This window comes from Sardina pilchardus, chromosome 21 (genome assembly GCF_963854185.1).
Source record: "Sardina pilchardus chromosome 21, fSarPil1.1, whole genome shotgun sequence".
NCBI lineage: Eukaryota > Metazoa > Chordata > Actinopteri > Clupeiformes > Clupeidae > Sardina > Sardina pilchardus.
The window spans coordinates 12,807,717-12,821,488 of NC_085014.1; the positions used below are offsets into that span (position 1 = coordinate 12,807,717).

General features: G+C 46.2%; 1 protein-coding gene across 2 annotated transcripts in view; it reads left to right on the forward strand.

Annotated features, from left to right (window-relative positions):
• Positions 1 to 2,109: 2,109 nt before the first annotated feature.
• kctd16a (potassium channel tetramerization domain containing 16a) overlaps positions 2,110 to 13,772 on the forward strand; it is a 17,269-nt gene continuing 5,606 nt past the window's right edge. The window contains exons 1-2 of one of the 2 annotated variants that reach the window (XM_062524635.1): positions 2,110 to 2,281; positions 2,579 to 3,447. In XM_062524635.1, the coding sequence (XP_062380619.1) occupies positions 2,628 to 3,447 (820 nt within the window). In that variant the 5' untranslated portion in view covers positions 2,110 to 2,281; positions 2,579 to 2,627. Of the gene's footprint in view, positions 2,282 to 2,578; positions 3,643 to 13,772 lie in introns of those variants that run through there. The other variant, XM_062524636.1, reaches the window with a different exon arrangement.

The following is a 13,772-nucleotide window of genomic DNA, read 5'->3' on the forward strand; positions in this document are numbered from 1 at the left end:
CCCCTCAGCCAGACAGATGGTTAATGCTGACAAGAGTCGCTATCATTGCTGGGAGAGCGGTAGAGGTGATAGACCAGTGTGCGTTGTAATGATGTTTTCAAAGGAGTGACTCAGAGGGGGCAGTTTCCAGCTGCACTCTGATTTAATGTTTTTGTTATTGTTCTTCTTCTTCTTCTTCTTGTTATTATTATTATTCTTGTGGAAGAGTTTGAGAGAGTCAAATCATTACAGCTTCCATAAGGTTCTACTAACTTATTTTTTTATGTTATCCATGTTGTCCACATTCCATATTGAAAGTATGCCTGGCTGTCCTCACAACAAATCATAGTGCATGTCATTTACTTACATTTTTACAACACCCAATATCATAGAACTGGCCATCAATAATAAACTACTTTTATATATGGTATTTGATTAAACTAAAATGCATTGGCATGCACCGGTACCCTGAATATACTTTAGGACACACATGGAGTGCATATTGCACAGAAAAAGAAGGCCATATTATTTGTCATATTTATAATTCATAATAAGGGGGTTGTTATCATGAACTGCCTCTCCTCCACCCTTCTCTTAGCCTACAGTAGCCCAGTAATCACACAAATACACACATTTAATCTGTGGGTAAAGTGGCTGAAATCCAGAGAATGAACAAAATCTAGGTCAGTGGATTGCTGAGCTGAGTTCTATGGTCCTCTTGCTGAAATATTCGGCTAAGGCCTGTGTTTGTAAAGGTGGTGGCTGACAACGTGCTGCACTACGACACTCAAAGTAGCCTAACCTCATTCGAAACGAGGACAAAAACAGTGGTAGGATTTAGCCATAAATTAAGTGCAAATAACCGGTAGGCTATCAAACGTTCTTGCCCGGCAGAAAAGAAGGATTCCAGAAAAGATAAATGCTCGGCGCACCGGCACGATTTCAAGTTGAAGTGTGATTAGTCATCTAGGACGGCCTTGGAGTTTTTTTTTTAGTTTTTTTAAGCGGAGACTTAACTAAAGCGGCTTCCTATTCCTCAATGACTATCATCAAACTTCCATGTAGGATATTACTCAAAAATGGCTGACTTCAAAGTGCGGTGACACAGTAGAAGAAGAAAAAGTCAGAGAAGAAAATTCACTTCCCCTAAAATGTGAATGTTTTATCAGTGTCTTTGCCTGCAATCCGGCAGGACAGCAGGGGGTTACTCAAAAGGGAAACCTATTAGCCATTCCAAAGGTAGTTAAATAGTTAGGCTACGAGTTTGGAAGCTATGCTACGCGGTCTGAACAAATAACGAAAGTATATCAAAGTATTTGAAGAAGCCTATGTTCCCACTCAAGTTCCTTTATCGTGTGCTGGCAACACTTCTGCACCAACACGAGGCACTAGTAGACATTCGCCTACTGCATGAGTGCGACCATAACCTACTAATTTCAGGACGAAATCTTCGAGAGAGAGAAAAAAAAGTTAACAGTAGCTTATAAGCACTCTGCAGCGACACCATACATACCCATTGTTGAGGGGTACAAAAGTAAACGTTTCCAACACCCTTAACCCGTGACAATGGACACTCAGTAGCACCGCCGCCGACCCCTCTATCAGCCACACAGACCACAACGATGACGACCACTTGAGCACAAACGTCGTCGCCGGATTTGAGTAACTGTCCACGGTGCTGAAGTCGGAATTAGGGTAGGCTACGCACGAAATAAAACATCAACATTTCAGGAGTCAACTCACTGCGCTGCATGGTTGGCTTTTGGATTTCGAACGTATAGCCTACCTTCACGTAACTAGTTGGAGTCAGTATTGAACAGAACTGTAACATATTTCTGCGTGAAGAAGAAATTCAATGACAAAACCAGCAAACTGACTTTCCTAATCAATTTGGCTACCTTCACGCCTAACATTTCTTCAGTCGACCAAGTTGTAATATATGCACAAGCTAATTAGTATGTGCATAATGATGATTTGAGATGTCATTTTCCTTTAAGGTGATGTAAGACTTTATTCCAAAGAATTCTCTCTCTCCCCCCTCTCTCTATGTGTCTGTCTATGTGTGCGCGCACGGCTGTGGAGGCATATAACTACCCTAGCCATAATTCCAGCACTCAGCGCACGGCTGGCTAGATGCATGGGTGCGCACAACTTGATTCCTATATCAACGTTTGAAAACCGTGAAGTGGAGCTGCGCGGTTCATCGCATCGCTCTTCAGGGGACTGTGCTGCTATGAAGTTACAATATGATTTTATTGTCGGTGGCTTTGGTCGATTACTGTGGAACAAAAACAATTTTGAGGTAAGACACTTCACTCTAGGCAATATAGGAGAGTTATTTTTGCATTCTCTATCAAAGCCAATGTGTGGGCAATTCAATATGGTCAATAATGTTACCATGACAAGGGAGCAACATCGAAAGCTAGGCTATTTGTGCGCTACCGCTTTTAAACCTGTTTAATCATATTTGCATACTACAAACCATCTGTGATGAGCATTAGGAGTAGCCCGTGCTTAGATGCACTGGAGACGTCGGTGAGGCAGGTGTGTCCCATCAGATGTTCAATCCATCTCAAGCAATATTTGTTCTTCTCTTTAGGTAAAAGCTTTAAAAATTCCCGTTTCCCCTCTTTTGAGGCATTCGAAACATGGCATTAACGGAGAACTGTAAGACTTATCAATCGCCAAAGGATGGTGGACATGTACAAACTTCGTCCGACGTTATAGAACTCAATGTGGGAGGACAGGTTTACTACACTCGCCATGCCACCCTTACGAGCATTCCAAATTCTCTGCTGGGAAAATTATTTTCTGCGAAGAAGGACAATTCCAATGATTTAGCTCGCGATTTCAGAGGACGGTACTTTATTGACAGGGATGGGTTTTTATTCCGATATGTGTTGGACTATCTCAGAGACAAGCACGTTGTCCTGCCCGATCACTTTCCGGAGAAGGGGCGGCTGAAAAGGGAAGCCGAGTATTTCCAACTGCCGGAATTGGTGAAGATTTTGACCCCCGACGACAAACGCACAGATGAATACCTTCACAGCGACTATGACGAGGCGTCTCAGGGAAGTGATCAAAGGCTGTACCCCTCGTACCTGGACCCTCGGGACAGGAGACACGGGTTCATCACGGTCGGGTACAAGGGCTCCTGCGCCGCGGGAAGAGAGGGCCTTGGTGACCCTAAAGCTCGTGGGCTTCCAAAGATTTTCATATGCGGACGAATCGGCTTGGCTAAGGAAGTATTTGGGGACACTTTGAACGAGAATCGAGATCCAGAGAGGCCACAGGAGCGTTACACCTCTCGGCTCTTTCTAAAGTTTAAACACTTAGAGAGGGCATTTGACATGCTGGCAGAGAGTGGATTTCAAATAGTTGCGTGCAATTCCTCTTTGACTGCATCGTTTGTCAGTCGACACACGGATGACAAATTGTGGTGCACTTACACGGAGTATGTCTTCTACCGTAAGTGAAATTTATCCTTAATAATCAAATTTTGGATAAAGTGCATGGATTTAAACCTCTCTAACCTATAGCAAAGGATCATATTCACCTGTGAAAAACTCAAGGATCGCAGGCAATCAGTTCAAAATCCCGTGTCGGTTGGAGCCACTAGGAGGCATGGTTGGATAAGTCGTCCTACTTTCACTATTTAATTATTCTGAGATGACACGGCTAATTGTCTTTGTATTATCTTAATTCATGAAGTGTATCATTCTAATTCTGTTATTGATGATGTTTTCCTCATTTACACGGCAACGAAGCATATTACAGTTTACCATGCCAGTTTAAACAAGAACTCATTAAAGAGGCGTGTGTGTGTGTGTGTGTGTGTGTGTGTGTGTGTGTGTGTGTGTGTGTGTGTGTGTGTGTGTGTGTGTGTGTGTGTGTGTGTGTGTGTGTGTGTGTGTGTGTGTGTGTGTGTATTCCTGTGCAGTGCTGTGCATTCAGGTTACCACTCACGTGTACCGGGATGGGTTAGAGGAGGGTGTAATATTCAACACTATCCCAGCCTCTCTGCCTCCCTCTCTCCGACATCTTCTCTTTCGTTCTTTTTCTGTTTATTGGGGCCTCTCACCCCTTTGTGTGTGTGTGTGTGTGTGTGTTTAAGTGATCAAAGTGTTCAGTGCGTTCATCCAGGGCTAGAACCATTCCAGTGAGGGGAGATTCATGTGACACCCACACTCCTTCCACACACACACACACACACACACACACACACACACACACACACACTGTGACACTCAGTGTGTACTGAAAAGATCTCATTTGTGGTTCCGAGTCTGCAAACACCCCCCCCCCCCCCCCACCCCTCTTCACCAAAAAAAGCTCATCACTTTGAATTGGCCAGGCGGATGTCAAAACTGCTCCATTAGCCTGTCTCTCAGTCCAGATGCATTGGATATGATATTAATATTTTAGTGCCTATTGCAATGCTCCATATTTCTCTCTTCGGAGCGATGAAGGCATGTTTGTGGAAAGCATGCACTTCGGGTTTGTCCACCAGTGACTGCCTCCATCATCAGTGAGTAATTTGGCTCATCGCACTCTCAGATGAGGGAAATGTTGCAGCATATGGCCAATTAAAAAGCACTTTGTTCGTTATTCCAAATGGGTCCCCCCGGAGAAGCAGGAAAAAGCCCAGGTGCTAGGTGAGAGAGAAGGACACGGCACGGAGGAGGCACCGGCAGCAGTGCAGTGCAGTGCAGGCTGCTGCAGCGCTCACGTCGGAAAGGGAGGACATATGGCTGGCCACTGACCGGCGTTAGCCGTGGCTGCGTCTAGGATAATTACTCGAGTGCAGCCCATGCCCTGACATGTGACCTCCCAAGACCAGAGGCTCAAGGCTGCGCGGAGCAGTCTGCCCTTCCTAGATGGGTGCCATATGGGACAGGTGCCCACCTCTTGGCCCACTGACCCAACCTGACAGACTGGTGGGTCATCCTCAGCGCCGCCAGGCCGCTGTTCTTGTCCTCCTTGAAATTCACTAGCAGAATGTTGATCATCATAACACAATGCCATACATTTTCTACCTGTTCATAGTGGTGGTGATACAGGTTTCATCACTGATGTAGCATACACATGCAAACTTTGTGTATCATCATGCCTTGTGTTATATTTTGTTATAAAGCATAAGTAACGCAGTATATGAGAGAGGCCTTTTGCCAAATTCGTGAAATCCCAATGACTAACTCAGAAGATTGTAAGAAGTTCCTTGTGGAATACATTATAAACAGGCCCTTGTGGAGAGGGAACTTACGTATAGACCAAAATGCTAGAATTAGGAGAATACAATAATAGACTCTCCATTAAAGTAGTCAGCAACATATCTTTTTTAAACTGTACCCAGTGGCCCTAGGAAGTCTTGAGAGTGATGGATTTCCTCCTGAGTTAGTCCTGACCTCCCCCCGGGTCTTCGTGTGGCAATCAGAGCCTCTTCAAGCATAGTTAGCATATGTTTACACTTTGGTGGCGTGGTTCGCTGATCTCTCGAAAGAGTCCTTTTGGGCTGAAAGGCATCACGCCAGCAGTAGACTAGATTAAATACAAATACATGCAAATGAATTGGGCCCAGTTAAATTCAGTGGATATTATGGCGTAATTCTTCTGCTGATGCGGTCTGACTAGTCACATTGTCAGTGCTGGAGTGGGTCTAATTTGACGGAACGAAGAATGTCTTAAAATAGCTGAGGAGAGAGACAGAGTCTTGTTTGTCGACTGCTGGCAGTCTTGGTTCCCTCTTTGGCAGACATACTGTGGCACCCTCTGGTCAATTGCACCAGTTGTTTTTTACAAGCTTCATCGCCTTCTCTTGGGCTGTTGCCCTGAGTACATTTCCCAAATGACAAAATGTTTTCCCAATTTGGGCAGGGAAAAGAGACTCAAAATGCACTGCGGGAAGGGGGGGGGGGCATCTGGGATTCTAAATAGTCATCAGCTTCATCATCATCATCGTCACCACCATCACCATCATCATCATCTATATCCTTCTTCCCCTCAGTGAGATATGTTGCACAGCTGTTGAATTAACAGCTGAGGATCTTCTTCAATTGATCTCTTACCTAGTTGTCTGTGTTGATTGGTGGGACAAGTAGTCGTTTAGCCGGTAGGGATTTCTGGCCTTAAAAAAAATCAATAGGAAGGTCAGGATAAATATTTCCCAAGTGAGCATCCCTAACGTAGAAGTGGTCCGTACCGGAATGGTGGATGGTTGATACAGGAATGTATTACCCACTTTGTTACAGGAATGTATCACCCACTTTGTTTTAACACATTTTTCTTGGGCCCTACTTTTTTAACGATGAATGGACACCACTGGCCAAGTGAAAGAATGGGAACACTTCAGATGCTCTAGCTGAGTATCCGTGCCCATGAAGAAGTCCTCAGGAGTCCCATGGCGGAACATCACGGCTCTAATTTAGTGATTTATGTAAGATCGGACAGAATGTAGGTTGGTTGGCCATGTGTCCGCACGGTTGTTGAAAGACAGGAGTGCTTCATTGGGGACTTAAAAATTATGGGTGGTCTTTTTTTTCCCCCTTCTTCAAAAAAACCTTCATCATCAAAGTGATAAATGAGTCTAACCTTATTTTCTTTAACACGTTTGGGAGCACTGCTATATGGCTAATTACCTAGTGGGAATGCTTCAATGCTTTCCAATTAAAAAGCTATCAGATGGTTCTAAATATTATCTCCCCAGAAATGCACCAGAGGAGCGCAAATGATAATCAATGACAAATTTTAGGTCAAGGAAGTGGAGCTATAGATTGAATTATCAAACCAGGTGTTACAGGAAAGGTTTGCTGATAAGTAAGAAGAGCAATGGCAAAATCTAATTGGAAATCTATTTTTTTAAATAAGAATAAAAATAAAAACAGTTCAAAAACAATTCAGACGAATTGTAAGAAGTGTGTTTTTTTCCCTCAGGAAGGGGACAAAGTGGCCGTTTACTTTCATAAGAAAAATATGGTAAGGACCTCCAAAGCATACCAAAGATAAATGGTGGATACTTATCGAGGATTGGTCTCTCCCCCTTGTTTTCTAAGGAAGATGCATTGCATGTGTCCACTCATGAAATACACAGCACGAATCGTTTCCACCTCAGTGCAACCTAGAATGCATGCCTCTGCATTTGTGTGCTCACAGGCCTGAGCCAATTCCATTTATGCTTTTAGTGTGGCCACATAACGGTGCCTGCGCATCTGCGCAAAGAAAGAAAGAAAGAAAGAAAATATCGCAACACAACCCCTGAGAAAGAGATTACCATTTCCACCGCGTCACCTCATAGATGGTCATGTTTATTTGCAGGTTTTTTTTATTACGCGCTGAGAACGGAGCAGGTATGGCGGGAGTAATGGAGCTCTCGCCGTGGCGACATGATGACAGGAGTGGGAAGCTCATCAATCCTGGCTGCGTAATAGGGGGGGATGGGTGGGTGGAGTGGGGGCTACGGCCCCCGGGGCTTGCTTCGCTGCCTGGCTCGCAGGCTGGAGAGCCTCGCTGGTTCTGGGGGGAGATGGATGGCTCGACGTAAATAACCCCCCCCCCCCCCCCCCCCTCGCGAACCAGATATTCACGATGCCAAGCCTTACCAGGAATCATGGGAAATGCACACGACGCTGTCGGCAGCGATGCCATGGCAGCAGTCACAGCGGCGGTGGCGGCGCCGGCTGAAGAAGTGTCTTTGAAGTGAGCAGCTCTTATCTGCTCCCTGCACGCTCCCAGCTTTTTGGGAATATTTATTCCTTCCCAATGCGAGGCTCCCTTTATGCAATCCGGTGACATTTTTTTTCTCTCCCAATCTCTCCCCCAGCAAGCCCTTGTAAGAGGTTTATCGAGGGATGCTGGGCTGCCTGAGAGACCTGCTGCAGACCTTTGGCTCCTCTTAGTTGCTTTGTTGTACAGAAGAGAGAGCGATTATGATGGATGCAGGAGAGATCGAGCCAACCTGAAATAGAAACGCTGCCGGGAAAGATACAGTAACCCCCCCCTCTTACCCCTACCCCTACCCCCTTAAAAAACACCAGCCATTTCAGTTAACATCAATGAGAACTGAACTTTTGACCTGGACATTTGTCATTGGCCATGCTTGATTGGATTGGATACTGCTTTCCCTCTGTACGTAGAGCTGTGGTTGTTAGCGATGGAGGTATTATTAGGGAACTTCAGTAGTGACCTGAGATAGGCCAGTCAGTATAAGCTTGGCAGGGTTGAAAAAACTACACCAAAAGGCAACTTTTTTTTAGCTCATGAAGAGGATGGAAGCATGCACGTAGGCAGTCAGGCAGGCACGCACACACACACACACCTCACACACACTTGGACACGTGTGGACACACACAGATACACACACATTACATGAACACACACACACACACACACACACACACATACATACACCGGGTCAACAGAAGATGAGTCCATTTGAATTTTGAGCCTTGCTTCCCCCATGTCTGCCCTAACCCACGGAGAGATGGATGATGCGTTGAAGGGGTGAGATGAGCGGAAAAAATCACTGTCTGAGCGCCCACCTTTCAGAGAGATGACAAGTGCACAGCGCTGCGCCGACTGATGTAGAGTGGCTGAATTAGCTGCTCTCTCCATTCCTCACTCTCACTGTTACTCTCTCTCTCTCCTTCTCTACTGCTCTCTTTCCCTTTCTTTTTCTCATACTCTCTCCATTCCTCACTCTCACTGTTACTCTCTCTCTCTCCTTCTCTACTGCTCTCTGTTTCCCTTTCTTTTTCTCATACTCTCTCCATTCCTCACTCTCACTGTTACTCTCTCTCTCTCCTTCTCTACTGCTCTCTGTTTCCCTTTCTTTTTCTCATACTCTCTCCATTCCTCACTCTCACTGTTACTCTCTCTCTCTCCTTCTCTACTGCTCTCTTTCCCTTTCTTTTTCTCATACTCTCTCCATTCCTCACTCTCACTGTTACTCTCTCTCTCTCCTTCTCTACTGCTCTCTGTTTCCCTTTCTTTTTCTCATACTCTCTCCATTCCTCACTCTCACTGTTACTCTCTCTCTCCTTCTCTACTGCTCTCTGTTTCTCTCTCTTTCTCATACTCTCTCCATTCCTTACTCTCACTGTTACTCTTTCTCTCTCTCCTTCTCTACTGCTCTCTGTTTCCCTCTCTTTTTCTCATACTCTCTCCATTCCTCACTCTCTGTTATTGTGTTTCACTCCCTCTCCTTCTCTCCCTTTTGCTTTCACTCTCTGTTTTTCTCCTTCTCTTTCTCTCTCTCTCTCTCTATCTGTCTATCTGTCTCCTTATTTTTCTCTCCCTCCCTCTCTCTCTCTCTCTCTCTCTGTTTTTGTCTTCCCACTCTGTATTTCACCCTTGCTTGGTCATCTGGTCTGCGGTGTGCACTCGATCAGAAACGACGCTCCCTCCTTCTCCCCGACTTTGTCGCAGCGATGACACGCTCTCTGGAGGCTCCTTAAGCGTCCTTTCTGCCTCATTGCAGTGCATCAGTTCATGTGGTGGGGGCATGAAGGCGGCTTTTGGGACGGGGGATGGGGGCATAGGGCTGGGAGGAGGAGGAGGAGAAGGAGAAGTTGTGGGGGGGTTGAGTAGCGGGAGGTTGGGTTTGCGGGTCAAGACCATTGGGAGCTGATGTGTGCCCTGCAATCTGTCTGGATAGGGTTAGCGCAGATTGCCTGTACACATGCCTCCCCCCATTCTCAGAGATTCTCTGCTCAGCTTTTCATTTTTTTCTGTTGTTCTAACTGCCACACACACACACACACACACACACACACATAAACACACACACACACACACACACACACACACACACAGACACACACATACATACTGTACTGTACATACATACACATGTACATATACACGTGCATGCATACACACACACGCACATTACACACAAACACAGAGATGCACATTACACACCCACCCACCCATACACACACACACAAACACACAATGCTGCTGCTGTGACAAGAGAAGGAGACGATGGTCGTTCCTGTCAGTGTCAATCATCTGTAGCGACTGACACTTCTCCTCTTCCATGGACAGCAGGCGGCAGTTAGTGCTTGGACAGCAAGAGCGGCAGAGCGGGCGTAGCCCTGTCCTTGAATTAGGACAATGAGTTTCTTATTAGAAACGCAGCCTTCAAGGACCCTGGCCTCCCCCCTCACCTCAAATCATCTCCTGTGCAAGGAGTCAGCTCTTTCTTTGCATACTGCTTGATTAAAATTACCATCGAAGATGGAGGAGAGAGAGGACTGAGGAAGGTGGTGGTGGTAGGCGGGGGTAATAGGGTTTGTGTAGCAATCTGAATTTCCTCTCCGGCTGCTTCCTCACCACTGTTTTAAGCGGATGTAAAACACACGCACACACACACACACACACATACACACACACGCACACACGCACACAGACACACACGCATACATACATACACACATACACACACACACACACACACACACACACACACACACACGCACACACGCACACACTACCCCCAGACACCTTCACACTCTTACCTGATGACAGCAGGCCCCCATGAGTCGGGCTGGGTTTCCGACCCGGCGCACTCCGGGCTGCGCGGCGACGAGGCCGAGGCGAGGAGAGGTGAGGCGGGGATTGGGTTTCGCTCTCTGCAAGGACGATCTGCGATCTGCAAGACTATTCCCCTGCAAGGGCAGACTGGCCTAATTTGCGCGTTAACAAGCACATAAACAATACGCGGGCCCCGTGGCGACGGCTGGGAGACAATCATTTGAATAATTGTTGGTTGAGACTGGTGGACGGGGAGTCGGGGACACAGGACAATTTTCACTGCGCGTACCCTCGCGATGACTCGTGTTTGTGCCCTGTTTTGCTCCGGTTGCATTCCAATTTGTCTTACAGCGCTCACACACCAGATAATTGAGAAACCGTTGTTGGCCATATCAAGCTTAGAATACTTCAAAATGCTGTTTAGAACCTGAGGAACCCTTAGAGACGGCTCTTTAATTGGTTCCCTTTAGAACTCTCAGAGCCTTTAGTGACATTAGTTTCTGGGCTAGTGTACATCAGCATCAACTGCGTTAAACTATTTTAGAAACTATACTGTAAAAGGTATTCATTTATTTATTGATTCAGTTCAGATCAATTCAGTTCAATTCTGTTCAATTCAGTTCATTCTCTCCGTCCAAGGCCGAGTCATTGTGTCGACTATACAGTCTTATTGTACAGAGGCCGACCCCATTACTCAGAAATGATTGAGATCAAACTCTGGTGCGCAGCAGCGCTTTTCTGCCCCCCTGTCTTTGTTTCACCTTCATTCGTCTTGGAGTGTTAAATCCGTGGGAAATGCATTTCAGCAGAGGCGCTGTGGTAGGTCTGAGTGTGTCTGTGCAGATTCAAAGGCTTGAGATTTGATTTTTTCCCCCGTCTTTTTTCTTCTCTCTTTTCCTTTTTTTTCTCTTTCTTTCGCGCGGGGGGAGCTGAGACAGCGGCACACACACTCCGATTCGCCCGCCTGGCGCACCTGGGCCGAGAGGGGCCTATTTTTATCTCTGCAAATTGATGGTGGTTACCGGCGGCGTGCCTCGGCGCACTCCTCTTCCTGCAGCGCAGAGACTAAAACAGAGACCCAGATGTGTGATGATGACGAGTTGATCAGAGAGAGAGAGAGAGAGAGAGAGAAAGAGAGAGAAAGAGTGAGAGAGAGAGAGAAAGAGAAAGAAGCAGAGTGAGTGAGAGAGAGAGAGAAACAGAGAAACAGGGGGGGGGCGATGTTGAAATAGAGAGTAGGTTATACAGAGAGAAAAATGGCTCCACCATGGAACTGCCTGAAGCATTTAAATTGAACTGGTTTGTGTGCATGTCTGTGCACACAGAAATAGAAAGACTTGTTTCAGTGTCTTTATTTTACAAGCTTCAGATGTTTGCACATGTGCATTCAGGGGAAGAAAAGCTATCTTTTGAGGATGTTTTGTTCTTTGGATGTTTCGACGAAAGGCCTTAAAGGAATGGAGATGACAAACCTTGAAGAAAATGTGTCTGGAAAAATCACTGCGATACTCTGTAAAGCCGGCGTAATTCTCCTTTTGTTTTTTCCCCCTTTATTCTAGTGTTCTTACAAAGGGCTTTTGATGATGAGCTGACTCATACCCCTCTCATTTTCCCCAAACATCCTCGGAGAAGTTTTCTTTTATTTTTTTCAATTTTTTTTGTTTTGTTTAATGAATAACATCCAAAGGGTTGGAATTTGAAGTCTGACATTTTGAGGGGAAATGTACCTCCAAGAATCCAAAGGAGGGATGGGTACATGCTACGTAGAGGGATAGCGTGATAGAATGAGAACAGAGAGTGAAAGAGAGAGGAAGGGAGAGAGAGAGAGGAAGAGAGGGGTAAAACCAAGAGGAAGAAAAAGAGTGAGGGAAGAAGAGGCAGGACAGTGAAAGTGAGAAAGAGAAAACAGGAGTGCTCTACAGAAAGACTCGGAGAGAGAGAAAGAGAATGAGAGACAGTGTGAGGTCGAAAAATGGGAAAGAACGATAGAGGGGGAAAGAGAGTGCCAGAGTAACAGAGATGGAGAGACGGAGATAGAAAAAAAACAGAGAAAAAGAAAGAGAAGGAGAAAGGGAGAGAAAGAGAGAACAGAAATCGCCCCTGTGGCAGGTCCACATCTGACCGAGTGTCCCTCCCAAACCTCGCCCTGCGTGATGTATGGCTCTCCGCTCGAGCCCACTCTGGGCAAATTAGCAGTGGAGACATGCCCTCCGTCTTAATGGCTGTGGAATTTGATCTGCAGCCCTCGCAGCCGTTAGCGTAGCAAGCTTTAGCCCTTGCAGCCCACGTCAGGCACAACAGTGCTGCGTACAGCAGTTAATGCCCCTCTCCGACGGAGATTGCTACCATGCGCCCATAATCCATATTAATTCATTCAATATTTGCATGCGCAGGGTGCATATTCTTGCATAAGCGCAAGACATTTATTTCAAACAGATCTCAAGGCTGTTGGCTTGGCTCAAGAAGAGTGAATGGTGGTGCTGTACTGGCATGACAACACTGTCTCCTCATGTTTTATGGAGACTGAGACAAAAACAAAAAAAATAATTTCAACTCCCCGAAAGTTTGACAACCCCCTCAACCCACCAACCCCTCCAAACACAACCCCCCCCCCCCCCCCCCCCCCCACAAAAAAGAAAGAACTGTTAAAACAGTTAGTGAAGTTATAATCACAGTCATTTGCTGTTTGCTTTAAGTATTTATGAAGCATATTTTTTCCTTTGCATCCCTGCTGCTGCTGCTGGTGCTGGAGCTGCTGGAGCTCTAAGTCGGACATTGCTTCTAAAGATGGATTCAGACGACGAGGGCTTCCTTCACTCAGCACAGCTCATTTCCCTGCAGTGGCCTGAAAGTTTTATGATACTATTACTGGTGCTGGCCCCCGTCCTAGACAAGCAGTCCCACAAGGCTGCAGCATCCATTTGGAAACAATGTTTGAACCCCAACACCCCAACCCCCCCCCCCCCCCTTCCTTCACCCCACCCCCTCACTCCTTAAAAGGCATCCCCTCATTTGCCTGCTGGTGAAGAAGGGAAAGTGGGAGAATGAGTGGGATGGAGATGGAAAGAGAGAGAGAGAGAGAGAGAGAGAGAGAGAGAGAGAGAGAGAGAGAGAGATGAAGGGAGAGAGGGAGAGATGAAGATAAGGGATGAATGGATGAGACAGATGGCATGGTAGAGGAGTTAGGAAAAAGGTAAGATTGGGGAGAAAAGAGAGAGATGGAGAGAGAGAGAGAGAAAGTGTGTGCTAGACAGAGTGAGCAC